We start from the raw sequence: 22,880 nt of genomic DNA, 5'->3' as shown, positions 1-22,880 counted from the left end.
TTTGGGCTAATAACATTACTGAAAATGCTGAAGTACATCATCAATTGAAAAAAATCATCCCTATCAGATGATTCCTCATTCACTCCACACTAATTTATCTATTAACTTCCCTCCTTCCATAACAAAGCCAGAGATTTTCCTTGTGGCACTGCACCTCCACAGAAGATTTGATTTAAATACATAAGGCCATCTAATTTTTAAATGAAGATGTGCAATACAACCAGGTTAATCTGATAGCACCTTTGTAAGTCTAGACTCTGTTTTATGTCATTTGCCTCAATTTTCAATTACTTTCCTATGGATAATTATGTGTGGGACTTCATAATGGATTAAATATTCCATTTGTCATGTTCCAGTCACAGCATCACTCTTGACTTGAGCAACTTGAAAATATTTACATTCATTCCACTGTTTAGTATATTTAATTTTATTTCTATCTCAACACTGATTGATTCCCTTTTCATAATCCCATTCTTGTTACTCATTTTGTTTTCACCCCTTGTTCAGTGCATTCATACTCAAAGTAAATTCTTACTTTAAACAAGGAAAAACGTCCATTTAGTTTTAGGGCTATAACAAACTCATTTTTGATAATAAAAAATAGCAATAGTAGATGCTTATTTTTATTCATCCTTTGTTACATTTAAATAAATACCTTTTTTTTTTTTCATAGAATTCTTACACTTAAATACATCAATTTACAACCATTTACCCACAAGCCCCTCATCACCATCCCATCCAGAAAGGTAGATTCACAATAAAATCAAATCTCCAAGTTTATCTCCCTCCAGTTAATCTAGTGATTAAATGATGACACCTAGGATAATACAGGACAAAAGAAATCCAAAATATGTTACCAGAACAACTTTAGGCAGACATTTGAAGGCACATCTTTCACATACAGCGTGGCGCTATCACTTTCAATCTTTATTTTTGTTCTTCCTGAATGGCACACATTCTTCAAAACTTGTGGTGTTCTCATTACTGCTATTCCACCAAGTACCTGCCCTACTCATAAATGCTCTCAGATCCCACATTCACCAGTTGATTAAGTTTCTCTATTTTATTGCCAAATATCTGTCAGTATATCAAAACATTTAACACAGAAACAGAGCTTTCCTGATTTTCACAAAACTCCTTTTCTTGTGCAAACTCCATCCTCTGCTCCACTACATAATTACCATTCCTAGAAAGCCATGACACAGGGAATAGGACAGTCAGCTGAAAGGGGCCATCTTCTGCTAATGAAACTGCTACAGAGAGAACAAATTTCACAGCCACTTCTAGCTAGAAGTTATGATATCTAATGGTTGTCCAGCTATTCACTACTTCCAATACTTTTTAAATGTACCAGATAACCATCTATATAAATCAGTCCACTTCCTAATTCAGTAAAAATTCTACAACTATTTCTGTAAAGTCATATTCTACATTACAGTTTCTCCAATTTGATCACAGACTAACTTTAGCATTAAATAAGCAAACCTTGGTTTAGTTACCATAAAAATGTTTACATTTATTATTATTAGAATAAATTAAATTTAAAATAAAACAAATGCACAGAATTTTCCCTGGGGAAAAAAAGGGCAGAAAAACCTACAGGTATTTATGCAGGTCACATTCCTTAATAAGCTTGTGCAAGTCATTTGAATACTGTGGAGATGGAGACTGTAGAAAAACCTGATTAGAATAAAATATTATTAATTAAGCCTCATAATATCCTGAAAGATAGGCAAGTGATATGCTTTTATAGAGATGACACAAATTGACTTGTTCAATGTCACACTGCCTCAGGGAAATGATAATTTCCAGTGAACTAACCTACAGCTTTCAGGTGGGCTTCATTTGGGGGAATACACAAAAGTTCCATCTTCTTCTGAAAAAGGGAGGAAAATATCTTTCATCTCTTATTAGTCATAGTGCTGAAATATCTTTAGTGCCCTCTGGTGTGCCTTTCAGCAACAATATATGCATAAAATGAAAATTAATTGACATTGATCTGAATACAACCTTCGGTTCATCTTTCTGACTACTTCTAAACAAGCCTTCAATTTCCCAGGACAAACTGGAGACACAGTTAACATCTCCATGGCATTTATTGACCCAAAGCATCAGTTTAAAAGGTAGGTTTTAGCAAGTATCCTAAATATAAACATTAACAGAAAATACAGAATTTCACTCTCTGTTGATTCAATTGACACTGTGAATTCAGTTCTCCACACCTCTAGCAGTCTCACATTTGACTCCAATAACACTACCAGAGCCCTTCCTGTTTGACTTAATACTACTATATTTTTAACTAAAAAAAAAAAAAAACCAAAAAAAACCAAACCAAACCAAACCAAACAAAAAAAACCCCCTCCCTAAACCATTTTCACTTTTTCCACTTTCTCATCCATTTCATCTCTTCCTGCTTTAATACAGAGGAGTTTTACAGAAATAAGTCGTATGACCAGTGTAAACCTCACTGTTTCTCCCATTGCTGACAACTTAAGTCATTGCTTCTTTGCCCACTAAAGGTCTCCACCAGGAATCCTAGGATACAGTTTCATGTTACCCTGTAGCTGATACAACTCCGGATCCCATATGCTCAATCTAGCAAGCCTTTGGCCTTAGGAAAATCAGAAGAGTACCCCAAACCAGGAGAAAGCTACTGATTTTTATGTCTGGGTGACACTTATGCCATACCAGTGACTGTCAGAGCTGGCAACTGCATGATTGTGAGATTTCATGCAAAGGACATCACACGAGGGATACCTCGGGGAGAAGAAGTGGGAACTTCTGTCAGCAGCCCAATGTGACACTGAATCAACTGCAACAGCAACCGTGACCTATTCAAATCTCCAGTCCAGTTTTGGGCTCCCCAGCACAAGATGGGCATCAGCGTAGTGAATGAGTCCAGCAGAGAGCTACCCAGATGATTCGGAGGACAGAGCACATGATGCACTGGGAGAGACTGAGAGAACTGGGTTTGTTCAGCCTTCAGAAAGCTCTGGCAGCATCTTACTACTGTCTAAATCGATGTAATGGGAAGGTGTAGATAACAGAGACAAATTCTTTCAAGTGGATGGAACAAGATTCAATGGATACAACTTGAAACAGGCAAAATTTCAATTTAATATAAAGAATTTCTCACTTTTTTTTTTAAACAATAAGGGTGGTCAAGCTCAGAACATGTTGTCTGCAAAGGCAGTAAAATCTATGTATTTGGAAGTATTCAAAACTCAGCTGCATGCAGCCCTGAGCAACATGCTCTTGTTTAAGCTGCTTTGTGCACTGGGTTGGACTAGATGATCTCCAGAAGTCCCTTCTAATATACCTCAGTCTATGAGTTTATTAAGTGCATCAACTCTTTTTGTATAATCACATCAAAATGATTCCTATTGTATTTTTCCTTCTGAAAAAAGGACTAGAATTTGAATATCAAAACACAATGTGCTTTAATTCACACTTTTTATTTTTTTAAATAAGAATATAACCACACTCAGGGAAAACATTCCATTTTCATCACTCACAAGAAGTGACTAAAGGAACAGCTTTGAGACACCCTTGCTCAGCTGAGATATTTCAAATGGCACCCGTTCATCCACAAACCACTGCCTTTACTAGCTGATGGAAACCATCTTGTCTCCTGGAGTGATCAGGACTGCTGGATCAGACCCTTACTGAATTCTGAACAGAACAGAGCATGGGCAAACCCACCCATTCAGGTAGGTACTGCCAGCTACCACTGGCCAGATGTAAAAGACTGCGGTTCCTGAACTAAGAGGATCAACCTGAGACACCTAAAGAATTGCAGCAAGCTGACAGAACTCTAAAGCACAATATTGACCCTGCACACCCCACCCCACCCCTGTTGTCTCTCAGGAACTGAGTTTTACAGCTCAGAGAGGAACAGGCCAGATATCCACGCATGCCAGTCACAAGAAGCCAAAACTCAGCTGAGAGGCAGCATGAGTTATGAGCCAAGAACAACCAAATTCAGTAATTTAGGACCTGATTCAGAAATCACATTTTCCCATTGCCCTCCTCACATACAGTGATAATTTAGCTGAAAATAAAACAACAATCAGCCGTTTCCAGCAACAGTGAGAAAGATGAATAAGGCAGCCATCAAAATTCCTTCAGGCATAGGAAAAAAGTAACATTCTGGAAATATTTTCTGGAGTGTAAACTTCATTTTTTTTATTTACTTATACTGTTAACTCTGCATGCTTTAATCCTTCTCTGTTTCACAGGCTGTTTAATGAGGAATTAGCACAAAAGTACAAACCTACTTCTGACAGAACAAAAGCTGGAAGTCAGATTTTTCTTCATATTGAGACTATTCAGGCAGACCAAACTGCATCTCCTTCATCCGATCCATGCCATTTTGGTAAGTTTCCAGGAGGCAACACTGACTTCAGTGTACAAAACATCTTTCTGTTATCACTACAGATAACATCTGAACTTAAAATAGAGCTAATTGTTGCATTTAAAGCCATGGTACCTGACCCCATCCAAAACTACCTCAAGTTAAAAATACCAACATACTATGAAACAAGGGAAACTACACAAAGAAATTTGATTTGGACTTAAAGTAATAAACACAGTGGTATTATCTTAGGCTATTTACATCAAGAAATTGGATTCTGACTCACATGCTGCTCATCACATGGCTAAAGCAGAAATTACCACTCAAGCCTCCAATCCATTTTGCCCATGGCAAAGAAGTACTGTGAATAACACATCCTTACAGTTTCCACAACAGGACATAAGGAATGCTAAAAATCTTTGACTGAAAACTCTGGAAACTTTCACCAGCCGTTCATGCGAGGAGGACTGAAATCTGCCAGAAGTAGCAAACAGATCAGTGGGAGTGGTAACCACTTCAGCCATCCTGCTTAAAGTCTTAATTCAAATCTGAAATCTGTAGTTCTGGACACCTTCAGCTGCCCAGTTTTAACTCCACCTGGCACGAGTGAGCACTGTGAGCCAGGCTGTGTGACACAGCCACACGACACAACAAGCAGGGCCCAGCCTTCCCTGCCACCCTGGTAGCACCCAGCACCGCAGGGCCCTCCGTTGACCTGCGTGTCAGGGGCCCTTCCTTCGCTTGAGTCACGAGCCTCAGACACGGTGAAGGCAAGAACTTTAAACACTTTTCTTTTCTTTTTTTTTTTTTTTTAAGTTATTAGGATGTTTTGAATGCGACCAAAACGAACCAAACCCCAGCAAAAGAGAAGGAAGGCAAGGAGCAGTTTTTGACAAGCTACAGTGCAGCCGAGGCAGCAGCCCCAGGCAGAGCCGAGCCAGGACACTCCCAACCCCGGGAGCGGCGGCGGGGCGGACGCTACTTACAGCCCTGGTCTCATACAGCACCAGCTTCTGCACGGAGCTGATCAGGGGGGCGGCCGCCGCCGGCATGGCGGCCCCGAGGCAGGGCCGGGGCGGGAGCGGCGGGGGCTGCCCGGGGACAGCCCAGGAACAGGCGGTGAGGCCCCGTCAGAGCAGGGGGGGGACACACCGGGAATGAGCTGGGACACACCTCCGGCAACGGGGGAACCCGGAAGTGCCCGCGCGCCACCGCGCCGGCGCACCCACGGGAGGGAGAGGGAGCGCGCCTGCGCCGCCGCCGCCACTGCCGGAGGGGCCGGCGGAGCAGCGTCAGGCGCCGCTCCTCGGCAGCGGCGGCTCCCGGCAGCGGCACCGGGGCGGGCGAGGCGGCCGCAGCCGTAGCCGCAGCCGCTGCTCCCACCGGGACGCGCTCCCTGCGAGGGGAGCACGGTCAGCACCAGGAACAGCTCCGCAGCCCCGTCGGGGCCTCCGGCTCTCCCGCCTCTGAGGGGCGGGGCCAATGTCAGAGGGCGGGGCCTCTGCCTCTCCCTCCCTGACAGGGCGGGGCTCCATCTCCCTGGGGGCGGGGCCAGGAGCAGGGGGCGGGGCTCGGCAGTTGCCCGGGTACCGGGGCGCGCGCGGAGGTACCGGCGCCCTCGCTCAGGCCTCGAGCGCGTGCGACGTAAGTGCCCCTCCGGTCCCACCCGAGGGAGGCGCCCACCGGGACACGGTCCTGGGAGCGGGGAGGGTGTGTGTCTGTCTGGTGTAATTCTTTGCTTCGGTTGTGGTGTTTTTGTGAATTTGGAAATTGACCCTTAATTGTGAAGGTTTGGGAAGGGGCGAAACTGCGGGGAACGGCCCGTAAAGCTCAGCCGGTGCGTTTCCTGTGAGAGAAATCGGGTGTTGGTTCGCACGTGGAGGCCTTTTTTTTCCTTATATTAAAATACTTATTGCGAAGGTGTCTGAATGTTTCAGTTTGACGTTTCAAGACTCTTTTCAGATTTTTTTTTCAGATTTCTCAGGTTCTCAGAATTTTTAAATTCAGTTATTTAATTTAAAAATGACTGGGGGTTTTGTGGGGTTGTACTGGGTTGTATGGAGGTTGTACTGGGGCCGTATGGGTGAGACTGAAGTGGCCCTCTAAAGAAAGCTGGAGGGGTTTTTGCCTTCTTCAAACAAGCTTAAACAAGCTCCTCAATTTTTGGCCTCCATTTGTGTGAAAGGCCCACCCAAATTTTCTTCCAACTTACCTTAATTAGAAGCTTGTTTGGGTTTTAATTCGTTGCATAGTACTGGATATGCGGCTTCTGGCACTCCTGGAAAACCTGGGATTTGTGAGTGGACAGATTATGAACCGTGATTTGGTTCTGCAAAGCCTTATTCATGTACCTACCTGTGGTTCCACTGACCATGACGGGGGCCTTTTGTGTCTGAAGCTCAAAAGCGAAGGTCTTAGCACGCCCGCGGTACATTTCAGGGACCAGAGAGACTGTGCGGTAATTGGAGCAGGAAGGACAAGGCAATGAAACAACTAAAAAAGAACAACAGGCAGTTTGAGAGTCAGGAAAAAGTTGTTATCAACTGCCATAAAGTTCCAGCTGGGGGTCAGGGGCAGTTCCGACAGTCTCTTATTTTTCACAAGTGGCTTTTCTCTTAGTAATGGGTATGTTCTCAATTATGTACATTCTCTAAATGCTTTTTCTTCTTATTACAGTTTGTTGTTTTTTTTTACAAAGCCATTTACCTTGTAATTCAGTTCCACTTGAAAGTCATTTTACACATATGTAACTACTGTATTTTTCTCCCAGTCTTAGATAATACATGGCTTCGCAGGAGGAAAAACAAGCTCAGCCCTTTACAGACATCTTTGATGAAGATGAGGCTGAAAAATCCTTTCTGTTGTCCAAGCCCACTTGCTTAATTATCTTTGGAAAGCCAGTAAGATGTCAGATAGAAATTTTTTCTTCGGATATTTTGCTAACAATTTTACTTTTCCTTTCAAAACATTAGTTTAGCGATGCTGCCAAAAGGATCAAACACCTACTTTTTCACCTTTTCCACTCTTCAAATCCTTCAGTGTGGTAAAGATTCTGATCTCATTTAATGTGGCCAGTTTTTGGCCTGAGTGATTGGTCAGGTACGATTAAAAGTGTTAAAAGTTACGTATTGCTCAAAAAATTTCTTTTTACATTGACAACTGGATGGTTTTTATTTTTGTAGTGGTTTAACCCCAGCCAGCAACCAAATCCCACGCAGCCACTCACTAGCCCCGGTGGGATGGGACAGAGAATCAGAAGGGTAAAAGTGAGAAAACTCATGGGTTGAGGTAAAGACAGTTTAACAGATAAAGCAAAAGCCACGCATGTGAGCAAAGCCAAAGAAGGAATTAATTCACTACTTCCCATGGGCAGGCACCCCCCAGAGAGCCCCATCATGTGAAACGGTTACTTAGGAAGACAAACACCATCACTCTGAATGTCCCCCCTTCCTTCTTCTTCCCAGCTTTATAAGCTGAGCATGATGCTGTATAGTATCCCTTTGGTCAGCTGGGGTCAGCTGTCCCAGCTGTGTCTGCTCCCAACTCCTTGTGCACCTGCAGTCTCTTCAGCAGCGTGGCATTATGAGAAGCAGAAAATGCCTTGTCTCCGTGTAAGCAGCAGCAAAAACATCTCTATATTAACAACACTTTTTTTCAGCACAAATCCAAAACATGGCTCCATACTTGCTACTATGGAAAAAAAAATTAACTCTACCCCAGCCAAAACCAGAACAATGTTATCAAGTATTCTAACTTTTAAAAAACTTTATGGATTAAAGACATAAATAGCCATAAAAGAACCTTAAGGTTAATGTACTGACTTACAGACGTGCAGTGAGATATTACATATCTTAACCTTAATATTAAAATTCTGACATAGTTATATATCATGTATTTGGGAATATGTGAAATCCAACAAGGTGTCCCAATAAGGTTTGTACCTCATTTCAACTATAATTCAAGATATTTTTCTCAAATAATTTGTGGCCTCCCATACTTAGGAAAATGCAATGTTTTATAATTCTAAACTTCTCAGATTTTTCTCTTTTACCAAATGTAGGAGACTGTGTGAGGGTGCATTACTCCCTTAGTTTGCTGAAGGGAGTTCTTTTTTTGGTACAAGTTTGCTGTATAACATGTCGTATGGCTGTATGCACTTAAAATGCACTCAGCTCAGTAGAAAACTACACTGGACTAGCTTGTCTAATTTTATACAAACATCAAATTTCTAACCTCACATGAAAAAGGTAACTTTACATTTTTTAGACTAAACCAGCTTAAAATGCTCATTGAAAAACAATACAAAAATATTCTCATATTCTCAATCATTGCTTTCAGTAGACGCTTTACATTAATACAAATTTAACAAAGGGTTAAAACTGTACAGTCTTTACCAGGAAAACAGAGAATTAGTCTATTTTTATGATAATATTTTTTATTTATATGACTGATGTGTAGAGCACCATCTTATTTAAGATAGATCTTTAAGTTAAAAACATAGTGCCATTAAACCAAAACCAAATATATATACTTACATCACATCTGTAAGATTTAAGGTGTGAGAAGCTGGAGTGTTTGCTGATACACTGTTAACTGGGAATTGTGATTTATTTGTGGATTTTTACTATTTTTTAATTACAAAATTTATCTGGGGCAAGCAAACTGTCAAAACAGGTCTTCGTATATGCCCTTGGAAAAAGGGCACAATCCTAAGGGTGGAAGATGGTGAGTTACAAAAAAATCCCATTCAGGTAGCTGTACTCTTAGATGCCTCATTTTTCTTGATTGTGTTGGTTCCTCAAGACTAATATAAATGATAAAATAAACATTTTGTCAGTATAAAACCAAATTTGTGGACTAACAAGGGCAGTTTTTAAGCATTTGTTGTTTTAGTCGAAGAATATTATCCCTATGTATCCTACTCAGAAAGGCTTTAGCAGGTTTGCATCATAATAGGCTTTGAGGCTGAAGATAATAAATTTCAGTCCTAAAGGGTTTCTCATAGGAATATGTGGGCAAACCATAGCTGAGTTTTAGATAGAGTTACTCAGAAACAAAGTCTTTGATGATAATTAACTGCAAAGGGCAGTAGCAGTATACTAGCAATGCTAGGCAGTATACAATAGAGGATGGTAACAAAAGAGTGTTCTGTGTTTGCCCAGTGCATAACTCAGAGGCCCTAATCCCAATGGCAGCCTGTAGTTGTTTTTATCATATGAAAATATATTCTTTATTGTGTGATATGTTTGCGGGGTTTTTTTGTTTTTGTTCAGCCTGTTTTTCTTTTAAAAGTCTATTTTTTGTTTTAAGGGTTCTGGAAAGAAAACATTAGCTAGAAAACTAGCACAGAGATGGAATTCCATTTTCATAGAAGGTAAACATACACTGTATTTGGAACATTGCAACTGTTTCACAATATCTTTTGGTTTAGAATGTCCTCACTGTTCCCCGTAACTCAATAAGGCATGTTTCTGATTCCAGCAAAGGCTTCTGATAAGGACCAAGTAACCATTTTGCCAGAAATACAATTGCTGATAATGGCTTTTTGGTTATTGAAAGTCTTAGAAAATCACTGTGGAGTTTTTTTTCGTCATAATCAAATTCTATTCCCAATCCTGTAAGGTGATTCATGTGACCCTTCTTGTTCACATGGAGGCAACTCATTCAACTCCAGGGAGCAGAGACATTTTCCAATACAGGCCATGAAAAAATAGAAGTATCTTTCTTTTCTTTTGTGTGGCATTCAGTGCAAGGTGGTTGTCCTCCAGGAAACAGAAGCATAGCTTTAGTATCACTACAAATAGTAAAGGAAGTAATGGGAACTGGCATTTTCAAATTTCTAAACCAAAAATATCCCATGGCTTATTTCAGAAGGTGTAGTTAATTTCTCCCACCATGCATTTACCAGAATAAAAGGTGTCATTTAATTTTTTAAGCTATTGAGCTACATTTCTGACAGTCCCTCTCATCAAAGATTTTTGAAGATTTATAGAGTAAAACCTGTTATGTATAGAATTATCTTATTCCCTATAAACACATTGCTTGAGGTTTCCTTTTCATTTTAAGGCATCTCAGAAAGAAAGTTCCTACAGAAAAGAATTAAGTCTCTGGAAGTTGTTCGGGGTTTTTTTGGTCCTAATTTTGTCAGCAGTAAGTAAAGAAATGCTAAAAAATATGTAATTTTTTTAAAGCCCTGGTAATATTTTTATATCTATGACATTATAATTCACAAATCTTGATTCTTTTGCTGTAGTTTTATGAAAGAAAGAAAACTTTTACACCACATATGTCCTACCAGTTTGAAGAGTAATACAATATTTTTAAGTAAAAGAAGCACAATATAACCTTAACTATGAAGCAATTTCTTGAGTGCCTCTTTGGGAACACCAAATTATAAATCAGATGTTATGGTATATATGTGTAAATTGTTCTGACTATGAACTTATTCTTTACATATCATTTATGCTTAAGTTTTGTCATTTAAATTTGCCCCCTGGTATTTTTTTATTGTTCTAATGAAAGCCCTCTAGTGGACAGGGTAACACTTCATATTCCTGTGAGTATGTAGTTATTTATCAAATGAAGCATCTTTATCTTCTTTTGAAGGTTTGGAACTCTAACATGGTACAATTCAGTTTTCATAAAGTGCTTTTTGGACTTATGTAACTATAGAATTTTAAATTCATATTATTGTAAAACAAAAAATTAATACCTGTTCCAAAACATAGATCAGACCAAAATCAGAAGGCACCTCAGGAATGTACTTAAGCCAATCCACTCTGTTTGAAAGTATTTAAACCATTACTGACAAATGTCCATCAGATTTGTTTTTAGAATCTCTAGGCAGTCTATCTCTGTAACACAGCCTTTGCCATTAGAAAGTTTTTCTTATGACTGATCTAAATCTCACTTTCTGCATTTTTAAGCCTTATTTCTAGTAGATTCAGAGAATTATTCTTTTCTAATTTTTGCTCATGATATTTCTTTTAATCTTTTGGTTAGCGTACCCACACAATATGTGTACACACATATTCCTTCAACTTTTGCTAGTAAGTTTTTTTTCACTTTCTACATCAAAAAAGAAAGAAATTAAGAAATTCAACATATATAAACACGAATAATTGAGTTCAGAAAGGACCTCCAGAAATGACTGAGTCTCAAACTTCCTCTCAAAGCAGAGTCAACTAGAGAGGGTTGCTCAGTTGAGTCTGGAATATTTCCAAGGATGGAGACTCTATGTCCTCTCAGAGAAACACTTTACAATATTTGACTACCTTCACAATGAAGAATTGCTTCCTAATTACCCCATTCAGATTTCTCACGTTCCTACTTATGTCTGTTGCCTCCTGTCCTAATTGCACTTCTGTGAAGACAGTGGTTCTGAGTTTGTGATCTCCCAGTAAGTTTTAGAAAACAGTAAGATTTGTCTGTTTTTCTTCAGGCTGAACAAGGCCAGTTCTTTTGGCCTTCCTAGTACATTCAGCACTTCTAATCATATTGGTGCCCACTTCTGGACTTTAAAATATCTGTCCTGTGTTGTGTTAAAAATAAACCAAGATAGAGAATTATTAAATAGGAAAGGTGTTCGCAGTCTTTTTAATTATAATACTTTCTATCTGTTTATCCAATGAATAGGTCAATACTCATAAATAAAACAGGGCCAGGATGTACACAGATTGCTGATTTTCAGTTGTCTGTATCGTTTATTAGCACATTCCCTGTCTCAGCTTTGGCCCGCGGCAAAGGCTGTTCTCCCAAGCACCCATTCATTGTATGAAGGATGGTATGTGCAACAGTCATCATTAATAGTAGGAACAGTTGGAAAACAGCCACTGTGTTTGAGAAGAAAGATTATGGCCGTATAGGTATGAGCCACCTGGTTTCAGGACGTTTCCCTGACCTGGTTTATTAGTAATATAAATGTAGCCTTAAGGGTCATTCTTGAAAACTTTTGTAAAGTGTCTGCTTATTTAATTTGTACAGAAGTGTGAAAGACTTCCAGGATCGTTCTGCTATGATGCCACTGTCCACATAGACAGAGGGCAGGTCTTTGACTTTAATGAATGTCAAATTTAGTATTTATTTAATTTTAGATAATTAAGCTATGTAAGAAATAGGTTCTTAATGACTTTTTTTAAGTAGATGGTTTTGTGTGTCTAAGCAGTTCTGCTACATCTTGCTTTTAAAAATTTAGGAAGGGATTGAGCTGAAATACTTATCTATGGATTACAAAGGAATAATGCTGATTTAATATAAATCAGTAGTTAAGATAATCCTGCAAAACTGCTGTTGTGCATTTTTCTGTAGTGTATACAGGGTTAAATTGTAGGGAGAAACACCTACCCAAACCTTGCCAGAAGGCTCCAAGTTCTGGGTGGGCAAAGTACAATAATGGCCCTAATTATAATGGGTGTTCATTCAAAAGTAGTCTGATTGCTTGGAACACACATACATACTCTGGTGTGTGTATGTGTATGTATTTATGTATCTGCATCTACCTATCTGTATAGAAAATTCTTTTTATTAACTATTTTAATTTTCTTCTCTCTGATGTGCTCTGTCAGCTTCAGAAGTAATTCAAACAAATATTCATGAAGAAACAGAATATGGACTTAAGGTAAAAGTCTAACCTTCTAGTGAGTTTTTCACATTCTTGACAAATCCATATTGTATAATGCTATGTTTTGCATTTTACCTTAGTGTCAAGAATTGCTTTTTAAAGGTGAAAGTATTTCTGAGGAACTGGTTACCGAAATGGTTCTGCAAAAGCTTGAGTCACCAGAAGTTGCTCATTTTGGTAAGTATGTTTGTAGCCTAAACTTCTTAGAATGTGCTAGCTGTAATTTTCATAGAATTGTAGAATATGCTGAGTTGCAAGGGACCCATCAGGATCATCGAGTCCAGTTCCTGACCCTGCACGGAACCATCCCCAAGAATCATACCATCTGTGTCAGAATATTGTCCGGATGCTTCTTGAGCTCTCTCAGGCTTGGTGTTTGACCCCTTGCCTGGGGAGCCTCTTCCAGTACCCAATCTGGCTGAAGAACCTTTTTCTAATATCCAACCTAAACCTCCCGTGGCACAATGTCAGGCCATTCCCTCAGGTCCTGTCACTGGTCACCACAGAGAAGAGATCAGTGCCTGCCCTTCCTCTTCCCTTGAGGAAGTTGTAGACTGCAAAGAGGTCTCCCCTCAATCTCCTCCAGACTGACCAAACCAAGGGACCTCAGCCACTCCTCATCAGGTTTACCCTCTTTCCACACTTTACATCCATTGGTGCTCAAATATGATTTATTTTGTATTCGATGATAACACCATTTTTGTGCTCTTCAGGTTGTGAAATATCAATAAAATGAGTGTGTTTAGGGATTAGTTTACCAATATGGGAGATCAGAAGGTGTCATACTAGTCCTATGTTGTGTTAATTTTGAGAAAATTATTTTGCCCCAAATTTTAAGTGTTGCTATGACTCTCACTTGAGGCTGTCAAGACTAGTGCTGCGGATCTTGCTAGTCTGAACCTGCTTTCCTGAAGAAAAAACAAATACACTGCTAAGTGGAAAGAAAGTAAAAAGGAAATGTAGGTTTTTTCCTCATTCTGACTTTTATTTGAAATTTCCATTATAGGAGAGAGACAGGTGTAGTGGCAAGAAAATTTTAAGTTTCTTCTGCTCTGAAAACTAGCATGCTTTTTGAGCTTTCAGTTGCAATGGTTTTTTTTTCTTCTCTAGTCCAAGACCCAACAGTTTTGCAAAATATGCAGCCTTAACTGATGAAGCCAGGCTTTTAAAACAGTATAAAAAAAGACAGGGAAATAGGGAATAAATGAAAAAAAAAGGTATTATGTGGACAGAAAATTTGCTGGAAGAGGTATCAGCAGAAATGCCAATCTCTTAATCCATATGTTAGGACTTTAATAAAGGCATAAGGAGGTATTTCTGTTATTGGAGTTCCCCTTTTTGAGTCTGCCTGAAGATGTGTGTATCACAGAGGACACGGAGATCCTAGAGACTGTAAAATTGATAAAAGTTTGGTTCTTGTAGCCAAGACATTTTCTGTATTACAGATACCCCCGAAGTAGCAAGGAATAGAACAGCCAACATTTTCACTATTTTTCCTACCAACTAGAACTGATCTCCAAAACCAGTTTTGTTAAGTATTTCCTAGTTCTAATAACTTTTTGTTTAATCAGCTACTATCTTAGTATAATTCTTGGGAAGCTTAAGCTTTCAGCAGGAACTAATCAGTCAATTCTCTGTTAATTATTCATTAAAGATTTAAGAAACTGTTTTATGAGAGGCTGAGTTTTTTACTTTTAATGTTTGAAAAATACAGTTTCTAAACAGTACACACAATAAGGTATTCTTTCAAGGTATTCTTATAATCTTCTGTCTTAAATAATAAACATATCATGTTGGAGACTGATGTGCCAGAAGTATCCACAAGTGCTAATGCAAATGATAATATTTAAAAATTGTAAGACACTAAAACCAGATTTTTTTCTTTACTTCCAAAGTAGGTCAGATATGGATCTTGTAAGCTACTTCTTGAAACAAACAATCTCTCTTATTAAAATAACATAGACACTGTACAATAACAAGCAAACTTGTATTTTAGGGCATTGTAGGTAAGAAAATACAGAATTATAACCTCTGTGTAATTGATACACTTGCTCTTTTCTTTCTTTTTTTTTTTTTCAAGAGAGGAAGAAAACCAGAAGTTCATATCAGGTTAACCTAAATAATATTTGCAAAGGAAATATCTATGTCATTATCACAGGAGGGAACTACTCTATTAGCATGCTCTAAATCAAACCAGAAGCAAAGTTGTTTATTGATTTCTTAACTGACAATCAGCAAACTGGTGATCAGTGAAAAGATTCAATATCAGCCACAAAACAGACAAGCCACAGCACTAGGCACTTGCCAAATATAATGAACACCTACAAATTTTTGAACATCCTCATAAAACTAATTCCAGGGAGTATACTCAAACTGGCATGGTTATGCACACAAACCCTCTCTCAAAGATGTGTGGAAGTTAGAAGCACACATTCCCTTTTCTGAGAGTACATGTTCACCTATTCAAGCATGCTTTCTGTTGGAAATGCAGGCACATCTTTGTGTGCCACTTCCTGCAGTCTGCTAAGCTGCACACCAGTGAGAAAGCTCCCTGTGAGCTCACATACACACACTGGGGGTGTGGGTCACTGTGTGTTTAACCTTGTTCTGTCAGTCCAGTAGTTGAAATGCAGATGACTCAGAGCATCCAAGAAGAAGGCTGTTCTGCCAGGCCTAGCCAGAAGGCTGTGGTGCTGGCACACCAAACCTGGTTAGGCTCCTGTTCTTTTGCCTTGCTCTAAGATCTCTTCCCCTGGCACAAATTTTAATGCTTCTCTTCAAGGTGGCTCCTTATCCCCTCAAATGTTTCTTGGTAATCCCCTGGTTGCTATTTGATCTGGTTGATGGTTGCCATAGCTATACATCATCATTGTTAGTCTCCCCACATTATTGGTTTGGGAGCAAACACTCTGTCAGAGAACAAAGAGTTTCTTTCCCATGTTACACTCCCATTCTCATCACATCAGCTATTGTTGTCTGGGATGTGTTGGTAAGCAGAGACTGTGCAGACTCTTCACACCTACCAGTTAGAATTCTCTAAAGGTATCGACAACTTAGAATCCAGGATTTTAATTTCCTAGAGGAATGACTATATATTATGCTCTCTCTTGCTTATCCTTTTCTATAAATTTTGCATCTATGGATAGTAGCTCCCCAAAGAAGGAGGAGTCTTCACTCCTAATACCTCTTGCAAAGACTGCTATGTTTTTGTGCTGCCCAGACTTGCATTTAAATGTTAGCACATAAAATTCTAAGCATGCACCATTTCTCTGAGGGAATATTATTATTATTTGGCTAAAAAAAATCCACCCAATTCTTTTTAGTCTCTCCTTCTGGCCTTATAAATTGATTTTCTTGCTGTAACAGTAGTTCTTGCTGCACCAGATGCAGCCGTTAGTAGTTACAGTACTATCCTAGGAACTTGAAGCCACAATTTCATCTGTGGGGCTGAGCACTGTAATAATACTAGGAAAAAAAGTACTATTACCACTATGCTTGTCATATATAGCCAATGTCTGCTTGCCAAACAGGACTCAGCATTGTGAATCCCGAGTGAACAGATGCTTACCAAGTTGGGTGCCTCTGCGTGCATACCGTGTGCATAGTGCCTCCTTTTGAGAGGCAGGAGTGTGGTTCAGACTCCCTTCCTTGTCCATAGAAGCAAAGACCTTCCAAGGTTGTATAAAGCAGGTGGTCTGAGTATGATCTTTAACGTCCTCATAATTCTTGAGTTAACAAATTTTGGGAGTACTCTATAAAGTTGAAAACAACACACTTTTCTGTATTTCATCGGAAGTAGACATGGGTGCACAATTTTTTTTAGTAGTGTTTTATCATGTACATGGTTTAAAATTGTGCCACTAAATGTATTGTTTAAAGACAGGTAAAACTAGCCTTATATTTGACATAAGCTTCTAAAAAATATGTTTCATAAAATGTATTTGTCAGGTTATGTTCTCAGTGGATTTCCTTCTCTCTCGGAGGAATACATGACTGTTTCACAGCAAATAGAGAAAATAAAGAATCTAAAATTAAAACCGGATTTCCTGATTAACATTAAGGTAATGTCATCTTCATTAACTTGCTAATAATTTTCTTAATTATTAGTAGACTCATATGCCGCGTGTGCCAAAAGATCATATTTTCCTCTGTGCACTTGAGTATAGTATTTATTGAGGAGTGATAAATTGTTCTCTTTTATATTGAAATGGAATTTCACTATTTTATTCCATTATAAGCATTGCTCAGGTAAAATAATGAACATTTCCTAAAACTTCAGCAGCAGTTACAGTCTTTGCACCTCTACCGATTAGAAGATAGAGGTTTTCAAGAAAAGGAAATTCTGAGTAACATGATTATTATGGGATTTTGGATAAATGTACATCCACCATCCACATATTGCAGGAAAAATTTCCCACATATGGAAGTTAGAAAGCAAATTGTTTTATTTTTCACTAAGTAATTGTGAAACTGCTTCTTATTAATTATTCATTCATCTTGTTTACAAATCTCAATTTGTAGTGGGACATACCAGATATTTTACAGAAGTGACTCTGATATAACCAAAGAACCATAAATCGTTGGAAGTGTAGGATTAAGAGGACTTTCTCATTTTAACTTAAAAGAATGGACTTGCTTTCTACTTCCATATTAGTGAAAAAACAAGGCAACAGGGATTTTTCAGACATCAGGCTGACTGCTTTGGCCAAACATCACTAACCTGTCTTATTAGTCAGAATGGGATGGCCATGCCCAAACTGCCCACTGGGAAAGGCCCTAGGTCTGTGCCGTTCTCCAGATTGTGCCCAGCTATTCACTGGGGAGGATACTAGCTGGCCCTCACCAAACTGCCAGATTCCATGCAGATAAAATAACAGTATATATAGTCATGAACAAAGTTTCAGACCCTTCTTCTTGTAATGTTTTATTTATTATCAACTAGATTATTTCTCTCTTTTACTTTGAATGTGCAGAATGAGCTACTGAGGTAGCTCTGAATAGTCAGCCTCTGGTCTTGTGCTCCAATCTCACTGGGATTTTGATTCTGGTTGTCATATCTATGTGTTTTTTCAGATGCTAAGCTTCCGGGTATGGATCTGTATATGGATCTGGGTATGGATCTGTTCTATGACTTTGCAGATTTAACTGCATGTTTGTTTTAATCCTGTACTTTTAAGACTTAATTTGCTTGAATACGCATAATAAAAATTCGTGAATGCCTACTTTTTTCTATGCTCGTGGAAAGAACTTAAAATATTAGAGAAACATATTTTTGTGCTGCTTTTCAGGCAGATTTGATTTTTTTCAGAAAGTCAGTCTTTGTTTTAATACCAGGTAGTGAGAAATCCCAGTTCTTGAGAATATGTGCTGTATAGTTTCATATGCAACAGTACAAATGGATATACTAACTACGCTGGAAAGAAAAATGTAATTTTTGACTTCTTGTAGTAACATCATCATCTTCTCCTCTGGGAAAAAGACTGAGATGAAATGTGCGTTAAAAATCCTTGTCCCAAAGTTGAATGAATAATTTTGCATTTGATTTCAGTTTATTCAAGCTGCTTTCACAGATATGTCAGAAATGTAAATATTTTCATTAGATTAAAAGGAACAGAAGAATGGAAATTCTAGATAACTCTGGGAATAATAAAATACTGTTATTAGTAGACCAATTTAGAGAAATTTTGTCTCTCCGAGAAAAAGATGTTATAGCAGGACAATAAACACATGATTTCTTTTTACTTATTCCTTGCTAGTATCCAGACTATGACTTATGCCAAAGAATATCAGGACAAAGGCAACACCCTGATTCAGGGCAGGTATATCAGAGGAGCCAGTGGGATCCTAAAGTTACTGAGAAGCATAAGAAAGAGAAAAATCAGCATGAAAAAGAGGATGAAGAAGAGGAGCAGGAAGAGGAAGAAGAAGAAAAAGGAGGGGAAGAAGAGGTGAATATTGCTAATTTCTAAACAATGCAAAATATTATAATTTAGGCAAAGCAGAACAAATTCTGATACTCTAAAATATCACTACACTACATTATGAATTAATTTTGCTCAACTTTAATCTTAATTCCGTTTCTGTTCTGCTTTAAGAGATGTGAGATAATACTTAAATGGTAGGTTTCGATGACAGCAAGTGCTGATGATTGTATAGCTTAACTTGGATTCAGTCTTTAACACAGAAGTCACTGAACTGTTCCTTGCCATAAGTTAAGAGAGTGCATCAGGAGGAAAAAGGTGACTCCATTGCCTGTTTTTGATCTAGGCAAATAAAAGAGTTCTTAAATTTTGTTTATTGTAACAAGTTTTACTGGTATTTGCAGGACACTATCTCATTTTCTGGTTTTGGTATTACATTACTACAAATGAATTTTCTTTTTTTTTTTCATGATGGTATTAATTTTGAATTCAGGTTGAATTTTTATAAGAGTGGCCAGAGACTTAACAATGCAAGTTCTAGGCACATTACTTTCCATTTGTGGTAACTATACATCATCTGGAAAGGATCATGGTCAGCAATCACTGGACTGATACTCATTGCCATACTCTGCAAAGCTACTTTCTTTACCTTTGAGTGAAGACAAAAATTATTTCAGTATACTATTTCTGTATCTTTAAATTTTGTTCTGCAGACTGCAGAAGATCTACATAAGAAAGCAGAATCTTTTCATCAATTAGTGCAGAGGCCTGAAGATATTCTTGAAAATGCAGAGAAAAGAGTTGGAACATATAAGGATATAATGCTTCATCCTCTAGAAGTAAGAAAAAACAAAGTACTATGATCGTGCATAACAGAAGATTTCTAAAACTATCTTGCACTGTTTTAATTGGGTTTTTTGGTTTGAGATGTGTTGTATGGAGGTGGTCATGCTACAACATATCCCCAAATTCTGGAATGCATTCTGAAATCAATGATACAAAGTTGTCGTCTGTCAGTGAGGTTTGCACTCTGGGATCAAGATCAAGTTTGAGTTTTAAAAGTTGAGTTTTAAAAAGGAAACCATACCTACCACCACAGACGCTTTCTGAGTCTAGTAAGTGAAGAATTTGAAGACTCCAGTGTTTCATCACAATTACCAGAGTCCATTCCAGAATGCAATCCCATCAGTAATCTGCCCTTTACATCCATTGCCTTCCACTCCAATAGATTCCCTTCCTCACCTGCTTCATTGTCTGCAGATCCATATACACAGTAATTATCCCATCAGTTTGCTTTGTTGCCTCTTTCATTTCTGCAACTATGACATTGTTTTTTCCTTTCCCTGTTGTGTTCAGGAAGGTGGATGTACTATGTGTCTTTTTTTTTTTTTCAATTAAAAAAAAAACAGAACAGGTCTAAAGCAATAATTTGTTCTTTTATTTTTTTTCCCTATCTCCTGGTATAAGCAAATGCAAAATCCTCATGTTTGTTGCCCACTTGACAATTACTGATTATGCCCTTCGATTTCCCTATGGATTATTTAATCCTATAGATAAAATTGTGTAAAACTGGTATAACCTTCATTGCTAGAGTAACAAACTTGTTACTGCTGTGAAGGGGAAAACAAAAGATGTGATATCTTTAATCATTACACAGTCTCACATGGTTTTCTCGTGATCAAACTAATGGAAAGTTGTTTAGAATAAATTACCATAGGATGTATACCAAACTTCAACAGGTTCAACACATTCCACTAGTTGGTAGGTCTTACTTAGGCTTCACTAGTGGTGAATGTATTAGTGAAGATGTTTAGTGGTCCACTAATACGTTAAAAGAAAACAGGGTTTTGTTATGTTGAGGTTGAGATGATAAACTGGAAATAAAAGCTTTTAGGATGCGCAGTTGGCAGTGATCTGGGATAGGTTGAATGAACTTTGGAGAACACACTTTGATTGCTTGATGAATTGTTAGGATGAAATTGCCTAGAAATAAATGTGAAATCCTACAGTGAGGAAGGAAAACTAATGAACAATTAACGTGAAATAATTGGCTAGACCTCAGTACTGCAGACAATCTGCAATCTGTGGGGGTTTAGTTAGTCAAAACTGAGTTAATGAATTAGATGTTATTGTATTAATGCAAATATTATGGATGTACGAATAAGACCATAAGAGCATTGTATATTAGAGAAATGCAAACTATTATCTTCTTTGTAGAAGAGTATTAGAAAGAAGTAATTAGTTATGATCTATTTTTACTAAAGATAGGATAGATAATTTAATTATGCCAGGAAATGAACTGTGACCATAAATGTAGTGAAGAACTGGAACAGATTATCTACGAAGTTGTCAAGTCAGCTTCACTAAGCTTTTTCAGGGCTGAGGTTAGACCAACATATGTCAGGAATGGACTGAGTATTCTCAGTCCTCAGAGAGAGGCATTAACGGTGGACATGGGAGGTTTGTTTTAGTCTAATGCCTTACTTACTAATGGGAAAATTGAAAATAAGAAAAATCAAATATATTGTTCAAATTTTAAAGAAATTGGGAGTCAGAACCAAAATGAAAACATTGGTCTCATGGCTGGTATTTCCAGGAAATGTGTTATTCACATTGTCATCATTTTCCAGCAAAGAATTAAGGTAGTTAGACAATTAGAAGTTGAACTCATACACAAAATGTTACTGTATCTTGATATTTTTTAGCTCTTTTGCATTTGAGCTAAGACATCTGGGCTTTTTTCTGAACCCATTTTAACTCCAGTTTTGGAACTCTTTCTATATTTATCTGTCACCAAATAAAAGTTTCTCTCCAGAATATTTTATAAGCCATCAGTACAATAAATCTTGATTTTGCTGAAGTCCACAGGAGTCCATCCGTAGATATGTATAGGCACCGAATTAACTTCATTAACTGTCATTATGTGGTTAACAATACTCAATTGATGAGTATGTCTTTGTTCTTAAACAGGAATTGATGGCTGAACAGAATTGTCAATATCTTATTGAAGTGGATGGAAATCAGCAACCAGATAATCTCTTTGAGGTAAGTAAACTATGCACCAAGTTAACCTCCACTAGAAAATAATTTCTCAATTCTGTGGATTGTTTTCCTGTCAGCAGAATTTTAAGTTGTTTAAAACTTATTAATTTACTATTAGAAAACATGACCTTTGAAATACTTGCTTTCATTGCTTTATTATATGTTACATGAGAATATTTTCAGGAAGGCTACAGACTCTTTTGTATTGTGTCCATCTGGTTTAGCTCTTTTTCTGACGTGTATTAGTGTAAAATATAATGAGAAATTAAAACATTTTCAGTACTATATATCTACAGAATTGGCCTATTTTGTGTTTCTGTCTAAAATAATAACAGAATTTTTATGAATTTTGATATTGTTTTGCAATGTAATAGAAGACACTTCATTCTTGTAACAGTTCTGCTGAGTGCTTGTGTCTATATTTTTAGCTTATAACATAGCAGCTCATTCTCCCTATTCAAAAACCTACAGTGGTAATTCTTGAAAATAAATAATCTTATCCTCTGCCTTAGAACTAAGAGTTGCTTCAAATCAGAACCTTAAGTATGGGGTTGAAAATTAAGTAGGAGGTCGTCTTTGACAATGTAAAAAGTGAGCTGCTCCTGCATTTTCTCCTCTGTTGTTTAAATCAGATTGTATCAATTATGATTCTGTAAGTACTATTTCAATTTATGCTGAACTTCACTACCAAGACTGGTCCTATGGACAAAAAACCCCAGTAATCTTGCAGGGTTGGAACATAAAATTTCCTCATTTATGATCTCTTTGTGAACATTACAACACAAAATTTATAGCAAGCGCAATCAAGTTATGTAATGATTCCAGCCATTTTACCTACAAGTAAGGTAGAAACAGAAAGAAACAAACAAAGACCTATTATGCAACTATTCCAAACATGACAGAATTGGCTTTTTCGTTCCAAGAACACTTGTATTCAGGAAAT

General features: G+C 37.9%; 2 protein-coding genes across 4 annotated transcripts in view; one reads left to right on the top strand and one right to left on the bottom strand.

The window, feature by feature from the left end:
• The window catches only part of FIG4 (FIG4 phosphoinositide 5-phosphatase), a 60,174-nt gene extending 54,712 nt beyond the window's left edge, over positions 1 to 5,462 (bottom strand). Inside the window, exon 1 of the mRNA XM_017829563.1 lies at positions 5,341 to 5,462. Within this exon, the coding sequence (XP_017685052.1) occupies positions 5,341 to 5,406 (66 nt within the window). The 5' untranslated portion in view covers positions 5,407 to 5,462. The remainder of the gene's footprint in view (positions 1 to 5,340) is intronic.
• Positions 5,463 to 5,902: 440 nt separating this feature from the next.
• The window catches only part of AK9 (adenylate kinase 9), a 59,567-nt gene continuing 42,589 nt past the window's right edge, over positions 5,903 to 22,880 (top strand). For 2 of the 3 annotated variants that reach the window (XM_017829389.1, XM_017829370.1), the window contains exons 1-9: positions 5,903 to 5,998; positions 7,125 to 7,254; positions 9,665 to 9,728; positions 12,919 to 12,971; positions 13,055 to 13,151; positions 16,923 to 17,035; positions 18,731 to 18,922; positions 19,609 to 19,734; positions 21,866 to 21,940. In XM_017829389.1, the coding sequence (XP_017684878.1) occupies positions 7,138 to 7,254; positions 9,665 to 9,728; positions 12,919 to 12,971; positions 13,055 to 13,151; positions 16,923 to 17,035; positions 18,731 to 18,922; positions 19,609 to 19,734; positions 21,866 to 21,940 (837 nt within the window). In that variant the 5' untranslated portion in view covers positions 5,903 to 5,998; positions 7,125 to 7,137. Of the gene's footprint in view, positions 6,065 to 7,124; positions 7,255 to 9,664; positions 9,729 to 12,918; positions 12,972 to 13,054; positions 13,152 to 16,922; positions 17,036 to 18,730; positions 18,923 to 19,608; positions 19,735 to 21,865; positions 21,941 to 22,880 lie in introns of all 3 variants that reach the window. The other variant, XM_017829380.1, reaches the window with a different exon arrangement.

This window comes from Lepidothrix coronata, unplaced genomic scaffold (genome assembly GCF_001604755.1).
Source record: "Lepidothrix coronata isolate B3197 unplaced genomic scaffold, Lepidothrix_coronata-1.0 Scaffold5, whole genome shotgun sequence".
NCBI lineage: Eukaryota > Metazoa > Chordata > Aves > Passeriformes > Pipridae > Lepidothrix > Lepidothrix coronata.
The sequence above is the reverse complement of the archived record's forward strand: the minus strand, read 5'-3'. Positions and strand labels throughout refer to the sequence as shown.